A 15,592-nucleotide genomic window follows, 5' to 3' on the forward strand; every position below is an offset into this window, starting at 1 on the left:
ACCCTCATGCTTTACACTGTCTCGATCTTTTTTTTTTTTTTTTTAACTGTTAGCCCTCCCTGCCCCTTTCAGCGGGCCTGGTACCCGTAACTGAATTGTTTGCTTATCATGCGAGATTATGGATGGTGCTGAGACTCAGGAAGTCTCTGTCAGCCACCTGGTTTTGAGTTTGTCACTGTGGGATGTTGTGTGGGGTGTCATTGGTACCGCAGGGACTCTGTCCTGCATATTGTTCAGCTGAGCAGGAGGAATCTGTCCTTGCTCCGTGTGATGCTCCTCTGCCTCTGTGTTTTCATCCTGCCTGTTGTTTCCTTATCCAATGCCACTTGCTACTAACGAGGGACATGGCAGCCTGAAATCTGACTTCTTGTTGGAGGGGCAGCACAAGGATCTCATCAATGTTTATAAATATCTCAAGGGTGCCTTTCAAGAGGATAGCACCAGATTCTTTTCAGTGGTGCCCAACGATAGGATGAGGGGCAACTGGCACAGACTGAAGCACAGAAGGTTCCGTCTGAATATGAGAAGAAACTTCTTTACTTTGAGGGTGCCAGAGCACTGGAACAGGCTGCCCAGGGAGGTTGTGGAGTCTCCTTCTCTGGAGACATTCAAAACCACCTGGACACATTCCTGTGCTATCTGCTCTGGGTGAACCTGCTTCAGCAGGTGGGTTGGACTAGAGGATCTCCAGGGGTCCCTTCCAACCCCAGCCATCCTGTGATTCTGTGATCCCTTTGACCTTCTCTGCCTCAGCTGTGTGTGCAGTGTGCTTGGGCTGCCCCTGGGCCCCCCAAGGGAGGAGATTCATCTTCCTCACCAAGGCTTATGCAGAAGCAGGGCTGCATTGAGGAATCAGGGTTGCTCAGAAGACCACTTGGCCATCTACATTTCTAGGGCTCAGGCGGCATAAAGGTCAGCGTTTCCTCACTTGCGAGTGCTTGCCTTGGCAGCACCACTGATATTGCAAGCTTGTGTGGAATGTGCATCTGAGTGTGTGAGAGGGGAAATGACACCAGCTGCTTAAACCAGGGGAGGTGAGTGTTTCTTTGCTGCTTTATGAGACTGTGGTTGTGACTCTGGCTGGTATTTGTGCTGGCTTCATTCAGCTGTGTTCAGGTGACAGTAGCAGTGATGCTGCTGCAGCGTCAGCCTGGGAACAAGGCAGAAACCACAGGATGTGCCCAGGATCCCTGGGGAGGTGCCGCTAGGATTGTCAGCGCATCCTGAAGTCTGTGCTGCACTCTTTATTGCTCTTGCTGCCCCTGCTAGATAAATTAAGCCATCACAGGGGACAGTCTTGTCTTCCTAATATATAAACGTGCCCCGCAATTAGTGTTGTCCTTCTGTTGTGAAAGGCTTCCTGCAGTTCATAAGGGCAATAAGTAGATTTTTGCGATTTGGACAAATTGCTCCTAAACTCCCCATTTACAGATTAAAGTTTGGTTGGTTGGGTTTTTTTCCCCTCTGTTCTTGTGGAATGTTCTGTTAGAGTATGTTCTTGGAGCTTGCCTGTGAAAACAGCCCTCTAGTTGAGTGCCCCCTAGACAGTACACGATTGCAGCATCCTATCTGAGCTATAGGTGAGTGGAGAGGGGCCTTTCAGTGTGTCTGAGACAGAGTCAGGTTGTTCCACCCTTATTTACTACTGAAATGTAGCTGACGTAGGCAATATTGGAAACTTCCTCCTCAGGAGGCATTGGTATGGGTGTCCCCCCAGTACATGCTTGTGCAGTGCTGCAGCATTTCCAAGAAAAGCTTTGTGAATTTATGATGGAAGTACTGATAAATTAAGTGTATTCTAGTCAAAGACTTCTCTGTTAATGGGTGGGCTGTTTGCAACATTGCTTCAGTGTCATTAACTTAGCAACTACTTTTAACCAGTTATAGCAATTGCTTTTGTGTAATTTAAGATTTACATAGTTTAATGAAAAGAAGATTAGGTTAATGGGGGAAAAAATAGCTCTGCGTGCTCCCTTCTGGTTCCTTTTACTGGCTGCAGCCTACTTTCCAGAAGTAACCCGACACCTGACAGAGGGGGCCTTGGGTTTGGAAACACACCACCAAAATGCTGAGTGTTCTCAGAGCAGCTTATGGGGCACCCAGAGATCTGGAATCTGGGCGAGCACCTCCTTTAGCAGCCCTCTACCTGCCTACCAGGGTGGTTGTCAGGACAGGACCCATCGAATCAAGTCTCGTGTCTGCCTGTGCCAAACAGCTTTGCTCATTCTCGAGTCTGTCTTGAAACATCTAAATCAGCTTTATTTGGCCTAAGTAGCACATGGGCTCCCTGCATCAGCAATGGGCAGGCGCTGTTTGTAAGATGCTCTTGTTCTCCGTTAGGTTTCTTTGTTGCAAAATTGAAACTCTGTTGATGTGAAATGTCTTTTTCAAGCAGGGTGGGCTTACAAGTGCCAGGTGTTCTAGCCATATATTTTAACCGTTCTCTAATAAATTGAAATGTATCTGAGTGATTGAAAGGCAAGTGCAAGAAATCATATCTTATTTTAATTTCTTTAGAGGGGGATTTTAATAAGCTTTGTAACATCTGTGGCCATAAATAAAGGTTGATGGTCTGGTGTTTTGTTTTGCTTTTCTTTGCAGCCTTTTCCTCATTGTTCTTGTGATTTCAGACATTATGGCTTTGGTAAGTCATTGTTGCATATTCTCTTCGAATAAGATCAAGAAGCAGAGAGCTCTCCTAACTCCATCTATCGAGATCTTAATTTGTTCCAGACTTCAAAGTTTTTGTAACTAGGACAGTGAATTGGATTGAAATCCTAGCATAATTTAGAGATAAAACTCCTCCAATCACTGCTCTTTGAATTTCATGTAATGCATGCTTCTGAAGAAACAATATTCTCATAATAATAAGGGACAAAAATGTAGTAATAAGATCATTCTGAGTTCTTCATATGCTTTTTCAATCAACTTCTTAGGAAGAATTTAAATAAGAATATTGTGTTTAGCTCTGTGCAGGATTTAGTTAATTTTACAGCAATTTTGAACCTTTTACTCACTTCACCTTCCCTTGAAAAACAGGAAAAGGAGAAATGTGTTACCCACCAGCTCCGTTAGAGTTGTCAGAATCCAGGAGTTCAGCAACATCTGAAAATACACTTTGTGCCCTTTTTAATAAGCCGTTAGAAAATGCTGTCTTCAGAAAACTTGCATCCACAAACCAAGCTAGCTAGAACAGCTCAAAGCTGAACAATATCCCAACATAAATTTTACAGATAAAAAGTCCATTTTCATTGCCCCTTCAAACTGTCTTCAACCCAGCAAGTGGTGCCCCTGGGTATCACAAGGTGAACAGGAGCCTTTCCGAAGCAGCAGGTAGAGCTGGTGTTCTCGCTTAGTTTGGACTGGCTTAGTTTCATCCTTTTGGAGTGAGCATTCCTGGTGTGATTTCCTTGTACAGTGTGATCTGTGGATTCCACCTGATAGGAAAACCAGTGAGAAAAAAACCAAATGGTGACCAATTTGTCTGTAGAGTGGGAAATGGAGAAGGTATAGTTTTGTGTGGTTTCAAATAAATCTGTGTGGCTAATCTGATTTTGATAACTTCCACAGGAAAAGGATTAAAATAACAGTAAACCATGCTCATAGCATTTCATTAATGAAATCAGTCTAACTAGACCAAAAGAAGAGTGCAGGTGTGTACTGGTGTGTAGCAAGCCCCAGTATATCCAGGTCTTATATTTCACTTATTCTCCTATTTTGGTTTAACTATTTTAAAACAATTAGCAAATACGTACTTGGTGTACAAAACAAAATATTACCAAAGAGGTTTGATATGCAGGAGCTGTGTGTATATTAAGAAAGCTGGCAGGGAAAAAAGAAATAAAACTTAAGAGATAACTGGTTTGTGGTCTTAAATTAATGTGGCCACCAGCTAGAATTTGAGAGATTCACTAATTGGCAAGTGCTGTATTCTACCAAAATTATTCCCATTTTACAGGTGGGGAACTACCAGAGTTGCCCAAAGAAATTTGTGTCAGAATTCCATGAAAACAATATGCAGCCTTCTCTTTGGCACTAGATGTTATTTGGGATCTCATTCTTTTTTTAAACAATAAGGTGGTTTGGCTTTTCTTATTGAAAAACTTCTCTGCTGGTCATCTTCCGTTTCTTGCAAGCCCAACTTAACAAAACCTAGTCCATCTTTAGCTGTTTGTGTTTGATACCATGTTACATCTATTTCTGGCTTCTAGACTATTCTTTGCTTTGGTCCAAATGAGCATTCCTAGAAAGGTCTTGCCCTTTTTGTACTTGAATGATTAGAAACTTGGAGTAAACAGCCTGAAAACAGGATTTTAAATTTATCTTTCAAATCATGCAATGTTGATGTACTAATCAAAGTTGGTTTATTTCCTAGCATTTTTTCTTTTTGGTTAAAGATTATGGAAGCTGGCTGGATATTGGAACAAGGTACAGTATTTTTTTTTTGCCTTCATTGCGTTTTTAAAAGGCTCATAGGTTAATATTGTTGTTTATCTACTCAGAACTCGTGTAATTTTTTTCAATTACTCTCCCTAATCAAATGCTTCAGTGATGTTCCCTGTACTTAAAGTGCATGCGCATGCATGTGTGCACACATATATACATATATACCAAGCTAAAATTTGTGTCTTAAAATCTGTTCCAGAGCAACATGGAGTAAGTAATGAATCTAGCATGGCAAGAAATACAGTTAGTAGGATTCGTTTGATTTCTAAATAGAAGTGATTACACAAAAAAAATCTTAATTACTGTTTTGCATTTTAATTAGTCGTAATCACTGTTAAAATAACAATTTATCAAAACAGTTGTCTTGAATCTAGTTAAGCCTCCATATACAAGCCCCCGTGAATTAATGCACCTTGTGCAAATATGTTGGTGGCTACCAACGCCATGCATTTATCCTCCCCCTACTTGAGGAAGAGTAAATCTGTAGCATTTAAACATAGAAATCACAGCTAAAATGAGCTCATTTGCTTTGTGTTATGAGTCATACTAGCCTTCACAGCATACATCATGGGGCAGGTTTTCAACTGCGCAGTTGTCTTTGTGAATAGTCCAGAAATAACAAATAAGGAATACGCATTTCAGATTTACCTTCCCTGAGTTGTGGAAATAGATAATATGCTGCAATAAGCTTAGTAGGGACTGTGTTGTTAATAATCCAGCCAATCTGGTCACTTGACACTGTTATTTAATCAGAAGTTGAATAGTGACCCATTGTTAATATTCTGTTTAGTCTACTTTCACTCCATGCTTTGCTGAGCCCCAGTGTTCCCTCTGGCTTATGCGTGCTTGGACACATGCGTGCACACGTATTCTGGCTGTTTTCTTTGGAGGTTCAAATTCCTGCTTGTAGCTACCTTTGGAGGTTCCTAACGGGAGGAGATACAGTTAGGTCAACTAGTGGAAATGATACTTTAACCATCAGACTTCTTTGCTATAGTCAGTTTATGGTAAATCAAATGGCCTCCTCCTTTGGTTTTTATTCCTATGCAGATTAATAAGGTTATTAAAGACCTCAGAAAAACTCAGTTCTGCTGGGCAATAAGCTTTCTAATTGGGACTCAGAAAGCAAAAATGTAAATTGTTACAAGTACTCAAAAACTTCTAATATATGGTCTTCATAGTACAGAGATTCACAACGGTGATAGATTGTTGGATCCATTTCAGCTGGAAGGTTGCCTTACCTCAGAGAGTTTAGGGGAGCTCATTATGCACATCCGTAATTCCGCCTCTCCATGTGTGTTTTGAGCACTGAAGAAAGTTACTGAAAAAGTCCTTTCAAAAGACTAACTTGTGATTAATTTTTAATGTCATAATGCATAATGCTCAGGCAGCCTTAAATTTGTCATTACTTCACTTTTGAGTGCTTGACTTTCCCACCTACATTATTTTATTGTAGTCTCTTTGTATGTTTTATATGTGTGTATATGCACATAAGATAAAAATTACTAGGTTGCGTAAGAGGTGAAACCGTAGGTGCAGATCTGAAGTGGTCCTTATTTTAGCTAGCATGAGCAATATTTTGGCATCTGAACCTTCTCCCTGAGAAGATATCAAATGTGTGATTCTCAAGGTTGGCAAAATTAGCAGGCAACAGCAGGTTTGTTTGTTTGTTTATTCCTGAAAGAGAAGATGAGCTTCATGGGGTCTTGGGCAATTCTCAAAACCAGTGGGAGGGTGATACGAACATGGCTCTTTCCTGTCCTCCTGTTACAAGTGCAGTGACAGCTCTGTGGCATTCCCATTGCATTGCTGCCTATGGTTGCTTTGACAGCAAGGTCTGAAAATATCTCCTCTCAGCTGACATTTTAGGTATTTCCAAAATTTTCCTGAGAAGGTTGAGTCAGTTAAGGAAATGATGGTTCTCTTTTTTTTTTTTTTTTTTTTTTTTTTTTCCCCCCCAACTGTTTATATCTCAACCAGACCTGTGTAGGATTTCTTGGAACAAAGAGGTAGGAGCACCCTTAGGGACAACTGCTCTCATCTATTTTTTCCTTTTTTTTTTTTCTTGTTAGACTGATAGGAAGAGTGTGTGTGTGTATACATGTGCAAGTATCAGGGTTCATTGTACATTACTAGTTACCACATCATTGAAATCACAGGTGGAAAAATCAACAATTTAATTGCCCAGTGAAGATTCGTTCCTCTAAAGTCTGCCTGAGTCCAGTGGTATAAGTGCTGCATTTGCAAAGCTGCTGATATATGTTTCCATACTCCTCCTTTTTTGCAGTGATAGCTTTCAATGGATTTTTCTAATTACCGCGCTTCAGAACTTTTGTGTGTCCTCTCTTTGAGTAAGAATGTACAAGTTCAGTAGGAAACCCTCATTAGGAAATACTTGGGTTTTCTAATACCAGTGCTTAGAAGCTTCATGTGTAACAGATGGTTTTAAATCTGTTGTGATAAAAAGACAATGTTCACTCCTCTTTTTTATGGTGATGTTTTGTTTCCTAGTGGATCTCTTTCATTGTTTGGAAGTAGGGCTTGTTTACTGAACTGACGTATTACCATTTTTTTTCATTTCACCCCCAACTCCTGGATTTTACATCTCGTTCTACCATGCCTTAATGATATGACGTGTCATTTAACCATGCCTTGTATCTGGCTTAATGTGATGTCTTTATTCTCCTGGTTGAATTCACCATGCCACTTAAGTATTGTCTTTGAATGTAAAGAGATTTCTACTTTTCACACTCTTCCAGATTATTGATGAAATGCTGAGAAGCAACAGATCCAGCATACAGCCCCACATTACCGCATTCAGGAAATTATCAATGCACCATTGATTCCCTCCTCTCAGTAAATTATCAATTACAGTAAATATTTATGGCTTCCTAGAAAGTTTTAAAGGTCCTTTTCTTAATGGTGATGCCAGAATCAATGTGAACTTGTTTTTCAGAGAGTGCTTTTCATTATTTTGATATATTAATGGGATAAAAATCTTGCAGTGAATGCAGAAATCATAGCAGTGGCTTATGCAAGCTTCTGAGGTCTGCTAAACTTCTGCCTGTATATGTTGAGGTCACCCTAAACTGCATCATATGCCCTAGAAGAATACACCATTACATTCCATAAAAACAGTAATGCAGTTTTCCTAGTACTTTTGAGGCTTCAGTGTGTAGTACATGATCATGAGAAGTTTGTTCTGACAGATTCTTTTATTTTTGGATAACAGACAAGTGGAATAGATAGCTTTTTGGCTTCTTTGTCACCAAAAGAATTTCTCTATGGATTAAAAGGTATGTTTACATGTCTCCGTACATTTCGACAGACAGGGAGATATAGCCTTTAAGCCTACTATAGCTTTACAGTACATGTAATTGGTAAATAGTGGTGTATTCAGATAGGCAAGATATATCCTAAAGCTTCTTTATATGACAGTATTATATAGTTTTATACAGACAGATACTGTGCTACTTGCTCCCTCTTTTTATAACACTTGTTGGAAAATGAAGAGAGAAAATACTGTTCTTCTGCAGTTTCAAAGTTCAGGGGACATAGATAAACCACAGGAGACTGTTCTTTAGAATCATAGAATCATTTGGGTTGGAAGAGACACTCAAGATCATAGAGTCCAACCATAACCTAACTCTGGCACTAAACCATGTCCCTAAGAACCTCATTTCTACATCTTTTAAACCCCTCCAGGGATGGTGACTCCACCACTTCCCTGGGCAGCCTGTTCCAGTGCTTTACAGCCCTTTCTGTGAAGAAATTTTTCCTAATATCCAACCTAAACCTTCCCTGGCACAACTTGAGGCCATTTCCTCTCATCCTATCACTTGCTACTTGGGAGAAGAGATCAACCCCCCCATGCTACAACCTCCTTTCAGGTAGCTGTAGAGAGTGATCAGGTCTCCCCTCAGCCTCCTTTTCTCCAGGCTGAACAGCCCCAGTTCCCTCAGCTGCTCCTCATCAGACTTGTGCTCCAGGCCCTTCACCAGCCTTGTCACCCTCCTCTGAACTCTCTCCAGCACCTCGATGTCTTTCTTGTAGTGATGGGCCCAAAACTTAACACAGAATTTGAGGTGGGGCCTCGTCAGTGCTGAGTACAGAGGGATGATCACTTCTCTAGTCCTGCTGGTCACACTATCCCTGACACAAGCCAGGATGCTGTTGGCCTTTTTGGCTACCTGGGCACACTGCTGGCTCATGTTCAGCCGGCTGTCAGTAAACACCGCCAGATCGCTTTCCACCCACTCTTCCCTGCGCCTGTAGCGCTGCCTGGGGTTGGTTGTTGTGACCCAAGTGCAGGATCCAGCACTTGACCCTGTTAAACCTCATACAATTGGCCTCAGACCAATGATCCAGCCAGTCCAGATCCCTCCCATCCTACCCTCCAGGAGCGTCATCTGCAAACTTACCGAGGATGCACCTGATCCCCTCATCCAGATCATTGTAAAGATATTCAACAGAACTGGCCCCAATGCTGAGCCCTGGGGAACACCACTCATGACTGACCGCCAACTGGATTTGGCTCCGTTCCCCACAACTCTTTGGGCCTGGCCCTCCAGCCAGTTCTTTATCCATTGCAGAGTTCACCCATCGAGACCATGAGCTGCAGCTTCTCCAGGAGAATCCTGTGGGATGTGGTGTCAAAGGCTTTACTGAAGTCTAAATACACAACATCCACAGCCTTTCCCTCATCTACTAGGTGGTTACCTTGTCATAGAAGGAGATCAGTTTGGTCAGGCACAACCTGCCTTTCAAAAACCCGTGCTGGCTGAGCTTGATCACTTATCTTGTTTGGGCCACATGACAGCACTCAAGATGAGCTGCTCCATGACCTTCCCTGGCACCAAGGTTCAGGCTGATAGGCCTCTAATTCCCCGGATCCTCTTTCTGGCCCTCTTGTAGATGGGTGTCACATTTGCCAACTTCCAGTCAACTGAGACCTCCCCAGTTAGCCGGGCTGCATCGTGGCTGGAGATGCAGTAGACTTAAAATTCAGAATCTAAATCTGGGGTCTCTGTGTGTGCTTGGGAACAATCCCACAGTTCAAAGCAGCATGTTGTGTAGAAATAAGGTCCTCAGACTCTTCTGGAGAGTGGTCTTCCAAGTCCTTACACAAGTTGGTTTTGTTTTCACTTGTTTTATTTCTAGTTTTTTAATTGCTATGGTAATTTACTCCATCTTCCTGTCTTCCCAGCTTCTAATCAGGTCTGCCATCTCAGGAATTAGCTTGTCTTGGGAGAAAGCCACATTTTGGAACACGATTGATTTTTTTTTTTTTTTTTTTTTTTTTTTTTTTTTTTTTTTTTTTTTGCCCCCCGCAATCCTCCCTCATTTTTTACTGAGCTTTGATTCTTCTTGTCTTTAGTAGTTCTCACCGATGTACACTGTCACAGACAAAGCCAGGACGTGGTAGTACTTCACATGTTCTCCTTTTGGTTCCTTGCCACTGAAACAGCTGTCTTCCTCCCTGACACAAAATTTTCCTAGCACCAGCTTTGCCTGTTGACCTTGATCCATACACAGGGCACTCATCTTTACATTGAATGGTGCTGCCTTATCTCAGATCGTGTGCGATCCCCTACACCAGCTACCTCTTCTTTACCATTACCTGTCACTGCCCACCTCATCCTTTATAAGCATTGCCACATTGTGCCCCACTGTGCTGTTCTCTTGTACCTGTTTAATGTGTCTTTTTCCTCCACATGGGTCTCACTTGCTTGGAGCCTAGAATCTTACTCCTTTTTTGTATTATCTCAGGTTTGACTTCTAATGGAGGAAGCTTGTTTTGAGAATTATGCACTTCACTGTAACTACAGATCCCGCCAAGGGCACAGTTCTGGGTGGTATAGGGATCAAGATTTTGCCGCTGCTGTTGTGGCATATACATGTAAGAGTCTTGCTTTGTTTGTTTAATTACAGCATTACCCCAGCCTGAGCACTAATTTACCAAGCAGAGCTGCCTGCAGTACTGCAGTGCCAGTTGCTGATAGCCCCAGAGATGCTGGCTGCTTGTGATTATGTGACAAGTAGACTGAAATTGTTTTTAATTGTGCTCTATGGCATAATATATGTATATATTTCTTTAAACATCTGATATTTTAATAAGGACTGTAACTATTCAGCCTTTTGCACCATAGCAAGGGAGGAGTGTGTGCAGCACTCTCTTCTTTCCAAAAATATGGAGAACCCAGTCTCTTGAGTGACAGATAGCTAAGCAGAATTTGTGGAGACTTTTTTCCTTTGAGAAACTGATTAGCACCCACATCTGGAAAAGCTTCTTTTGGGGTGGACAGGAACTCTGATGCCTGTCTGTGTAAGGACCATGCTGATGGTAGCAAGTCACTGATCTTCTGGTGACAGTCTCAGAGTGTCTGTAGGAATAGAGGCAGGATCTTTGGCTTCTGATTTTCAGATTTCTCATTCAAGCTTTCTTTGAAAGCTGGAAGGAAAGTGGTGTTGCTACTTATATGAAAAACTACAATTCTGGTGTCAGGTGAAAAGGAAAGTTGGTGTTACCAGTAATGCGTGAGACATTAAACCATCGAGCTATTTACCAGGGTGGCTGTTCCCTTAAGAGCCACACAACCTTCTGTGCCTGTGATGCTTGTGCAGTCCCCAAGGGCATGTTACGCCATGAAGATAACCACAAGGAGGGTTTGACTTTCAGTTGGCAACGTGACCCTTCCCATGGAACTGAGCCTGTAACAGACCCAGGTGGACTTCCAAGGGCAGCTCTTGAGGCAATTGTATTATCTTTGCTATCGTAAATGTGCTGTGAGCTGCAAAGTCCGAAGTCCGCTGACCATGTGAAAGTCTGCTTTGTGTGTGACTTTGTGCTCTTGTGTCATCTGACGTTCCCCACAGAAGCAGAGCAGCAGTATGGCTCTCGTAGGCCTCCCTTTCTGCTTAGCTAAAGCTGGAGCGGGGGGAATGCTTACAGGAAAGGCACATAGGAGAGGTTGCTCCCGTCTGATATTTTAAACCTTGAGTTGTTCACATTAGCGAATATCTTCATTTGCGCTGTGTACAGGTGGGAGTTTGCAGAGATGGAGGCTCTTGGTGGATTTTACTTGTTGAGGTCTGAGCCCATTTGTGCTGGTGGATTTTTGAAACTGATTTCTTGAAACTATATATTTTGAGCAAGGTGTTTGTGGCAAGGTTTGGTCAGACTCAACAGAAACAGAAAAATCTTGTAGCACGAGTCAAGTCCCTTTCAGTGTTCTCCATCCACTTTGGTCAGACCTCAGCTCATTTGGTTGTTGAAGGACTATCCAAGACACATCCAGGCTGTGGAAGAGCTCCTGCTCATTAGTGACCTTTTTTGATTATTTTTATTCTCTCACACTGGTTAGCAGCCCAGCTTTGTTAAGAGCTGGTGCTTCTCCACTTCACAGAGCTAAATTGCACTAGGCTGCCGCCAGGGTTTTCACAGTCTTGGGGTCGTGAGGATTGATACCATTGGCATTATGAGCTTTACTGCTCTTCCTGGCTGAACTCTCAAACTGAATGAGTCCTCTGGCAGAAATTCCAGGTAATTAAACCTGCAAGTGCTCCTTGCAATCCGTTTTTGTGACTAAACTCAGACTTCATTGAGTCTCAAGTTACCCTATTCATCCTAAAGAGCCATCTGCTTTGATGTCACGGAGATGGCTGGGTGCATTAGGAGCTATGGGTACCTCTCATATCAGAGTGCCAGTATCTTCAGTAGTTTCAGGAAAAAAACAACAAACAAAACAAATACAAAAACCAACCAAAAAACCCAAACAAACAACAAAACCACCAAAAAGTCAAAACAGCTGCACTGGATGTGTGATGGACATGGATGCAGCAGTGTTTCATCTGCAACTCTAGCCTGAAATGTCACTGGATTTGGAAGAATTCTGATTTCTTAATGGCTAGTGATTTACATTAATAGCAGCTTGATTCAGACATTGAACACAGATCTCAGTCTGACCCAAAATAGCCCATCTGCAACATTAATGAACATCAGCAAGTGGAGAACAAGCCCTCTGCTTGTTGTCCTTTTAATTGTTAGTGACTTAAGGACTTCCTAACACAGAAGCTGCATCTTCATATTGTGTTTATTAGCCACTCTTGAACTAATTTGTCTAATCTCTTTGAAACTATGTGTTACCGCAGTAGAGAATTCCACAATTTTTAGAAATGTTGAGTGAAAAAGTAGTGTGGTGTGGGGTTGTGGTGTTTGGTTTTTTGTTTGTTTGTTGTGGTTTTGTGTGTGTGTGCTTGATTGTTTGTTTTGTTTTTTGTTGAAGCCGCTCATAACTGGAATAGTGTTTTCTCTAGAAAATTGCACTTCAGCTGACATAAATAGCTGAGCTGTCTCCCTACCATGGAATGTCTACATGATGGCAAGTTGTCTCTAGATTCTGGATTATCAGTTCACAGCAAACAGAAGTTTTGCTGTGGTTTTAGTCATATATGTTGAATTACCAATTTGAATGAAAAATACACCCAGTACCTCTTATTCACTTGGTAGATGCTCAGTTGTGTTGTGTTGTCCCCACCATTTTATTTTGTCACACTTTGATTTTCACATGATAATGCTGCTATAATAGTTACCTTCCAGAAGTAGCTTATATAAAATTTTTCTCTGACTACTTTTATCTGTCTCTTCCTTGCAGCATTAGCCACTATGTGCTTGTGATGTCGTTGACCATATTTATGATGCTGATGAATGGACTGGCCCAGCTGCTAACTACAAAGAGACTTGAACTTCCTAGAAGGACTAAGCACCATTCCACGTGATAAAGTGATAAATCTTCCTGCCATGTTCCCATCCTCAGGATTCCTCTGAACCAACCTCCACCTCTGGAATGTAAATATAAGTTAATGGACTAGAGTGTTGAAATCCTATCCAGGGATCAGAGTGCTCTGCTGCTACAGGTTAAATGCTGTCCCAGGGCTGAAATTTGCATTTGGAGATTGTCACTGAGACATCAATGGGGCTAAAAAAACCTCAGCTTTATTCTCCGAGTGTATAGTATATACTTCTTGAAAATAAAAACAGCAACAACATCCTTTTTAAAAGAAATGGGCAACTGTATTTTGGAGGATCTTTTGAGTTGTTATAACTTGTCTGCCAGCTGTTTGCCTCACACATGCTCATTCTAATTAGGAGTCCGCGAAGTCCTAGCTTCATTTCATGTCTCGCATAAGCATCTCACAAACTAAAGCATAAATCAAATCAGTCGGGGCAGATCACTAATTTGTATGTTTCCAATGTGGCATATGCATTTGAATATCTCTGAGACTGGCTACACTTTTTGCAGGCTGTGTCATGGTGCACGTGAGAATATGTTGAAGCAGGTTAAGACTGGTACCCTGTGAGGCTGGAGCTTGTAAGACAACAGATCTTGGCTAACCTCAGTGTGAGCTACTGCTGCTGCTGACTGTGCTCTCCTGTGGTCAGGTGAGCTGAATAGTGTGCCAGCTCAGGTAATTGATCCAAATGAAAAGGAAGCTGAATAAAGAATTGTAAAATAGTATTCAGACAGATTCCCTGGTCCCGCTCGTGATGGGGTAGGCAGGAAGGTTAGGGCTGATTGTTTCAGTGGCAGCCCAGAGTCAGATCAGCATGAAGACATCATGAAGCTGCACCGGGAGCTGGTGGTTTGCATAGAGTGACGCCACATGGAGACTTTTCCTTCCCTTGTTTTCCTTTCCATTTGTGTTCTGCTCCCAATTACAAGTGTCAGCCTAGGTAATGGCTGCACCTTGAATCAACCACTGCCACAAATTCCCTGGTTGTACGTTGATTACAAGTGAGAGCAAAGAGCCAGCGTGCTTAGAGGCTCTGCTCTTGTGGGTGCTTCTGGGGGCCCAGTAACTCTAAATACATTGCATAAGGCTTTGAGATAGCCTTGTAACTTTGTGGCCCTTTCAACAGCAAGCATCAGCTTCTCTACTACCAGCCCACAGCTGATTAAGTAGCACAAACTACCTTAATGTTTCATCACTCCTTGAAGTCATCTGTTCTGAGAATTCAAAATTTTATCTCCCGAAGCAAAAACTCTATCTCCTGCTCAGCAGGAGGCCTGCAGAGAGCTAGGCGTCCTGCCTTTGAAACAACTTTTTCCATCCACACTGTCGATGAAAGGGCTTTTGAAGCAGATCCATTTGCACAGCGAAGAATGTAAGTGCGAGAACAACCTTTCTTCTTTCTGCACTGTTGTATGATGCCATGACTAAAAACTGTGCTTTGTAATGTCCCTGTGTCACACTCCCAACTTGCAGCCAGGCCTTCCTATCAGGGAACTGATACATATGGTGTGTGATGCTGGCAGCCAAGGCTACACATTCATCATGAGGGCTGCTCCAAAACCCTTTCCAGCCATCTGGCATTTGGCTGTGATCACACGTCTGTTTAACGCTCTGGAAAGTAGTCATCCCTCTGCAGGAAGTTTGGCTGGGAGACACTGGTCACAAACCTCCATCTGCTTGTTGAGTGCTAGAAGAATATCGTATCGTGGGCCAGCAGTCATCCGTGCAGCTTCAGAATGCGTCTTGAGAGCACCTGAGCACTGGAGAAGGAGTCATTTTTCTACTAGGTAGTGGTCCTGCTGGGCATGTTGCTAGCACAGCTGGCCTCAAGTCACAGAAAATATTTCACATTTGTTACAGGCTATACCTGCAGACTTGTGTGCCAGAAGGTGGGCATGTGCCCACTGCTGGTGGTTGTACCACGCAGCCAAGGCAAAGAACAACCGTAAGCAGGTGGAAAGTTTCTGCCACAGCAAAGACTATGTCTAGGCATGAGAATCTGTCATACCCGTTCTCCTGAGATCCAGTGAGTTTCTGTTGTGGAGATCTATCCCCACCTCAGCCTCAGTCTACGCCAGTCAAACTCATTTCACCAGGGGCCACATCAACTTCATGGTTGCATTCAAAGGACCAAATGTAATTTTAGGACTGTATAAATGTGGCCCCTGGCAAAAATGAGTTTGACGCCCCTGGTCTACAGGGTGCACTCTATCATTACAGAGTACTGTATCATCAGCTTTGTGGGACATAACTGATGTCTTGAGACCTCTGTCTACAGTGTTGTCATTTCAGTACACACAGCTGTAGGCAGCCATACCATTGGGCATCCCAGCCTCCATTGCTGGAGTGATTT

At 42.5% G+C, this 15,592-nt stretch overlaps 1 protein-coding gene across 3 annotated transcripts in view; it reads left to right on the forward strand.

Moving 5' to 3' along the window:
* Positions 1 to 15,592, forward strand: part of PIGN (phosphatidylinositol glycan anchor biosynthesis class N) — a 119,043-nt gene that overhangs the window by 93,293 nt on the left and 10,158 nt on the right. For 2 of the 3 annotated variants that reach the window (XM_065627773.1, XM_065627774.1), the window contains exons 27-29: positions 2,602 to 2,644; positions 4,376 to 4,428; positions 13,101 to 13,504. In XM_065627773.1, coding sequence (XP_065483845.1) covers positions 2,602 to 2,644; positions 4,376 to 4,428; positions 13,101 to 13,224 — 220 coding nt within the window. In that variant the 3' untranslated portion in view covers positions 13,225 to 13,504. Of the gene's footprint in view, positions 1 to 2,601; positions 2,645 to 4,375; positions 4,429 to 13,100; positions 13,505 to 15,592 lie in introns of those variants that run through there. The other variant, XR_010605733.1, reaches the window with a different exon arrangement.

The sequence above is a fragment of the Caloenas nicobarica genome, chromosome 2, assembly GCF_036013445.1.
Source record: "Caloenas nicobarica isolate bCalNic1 chromosome 2, bCalNic1.hap1, whole genome shotgun sequence".
NCBI classification, from domain to species: Eukaryota; Metazoa; Chordata; class Aves; order Columbiformes; family Columbidae; genus Caloenas; species Caloenas nicobarica.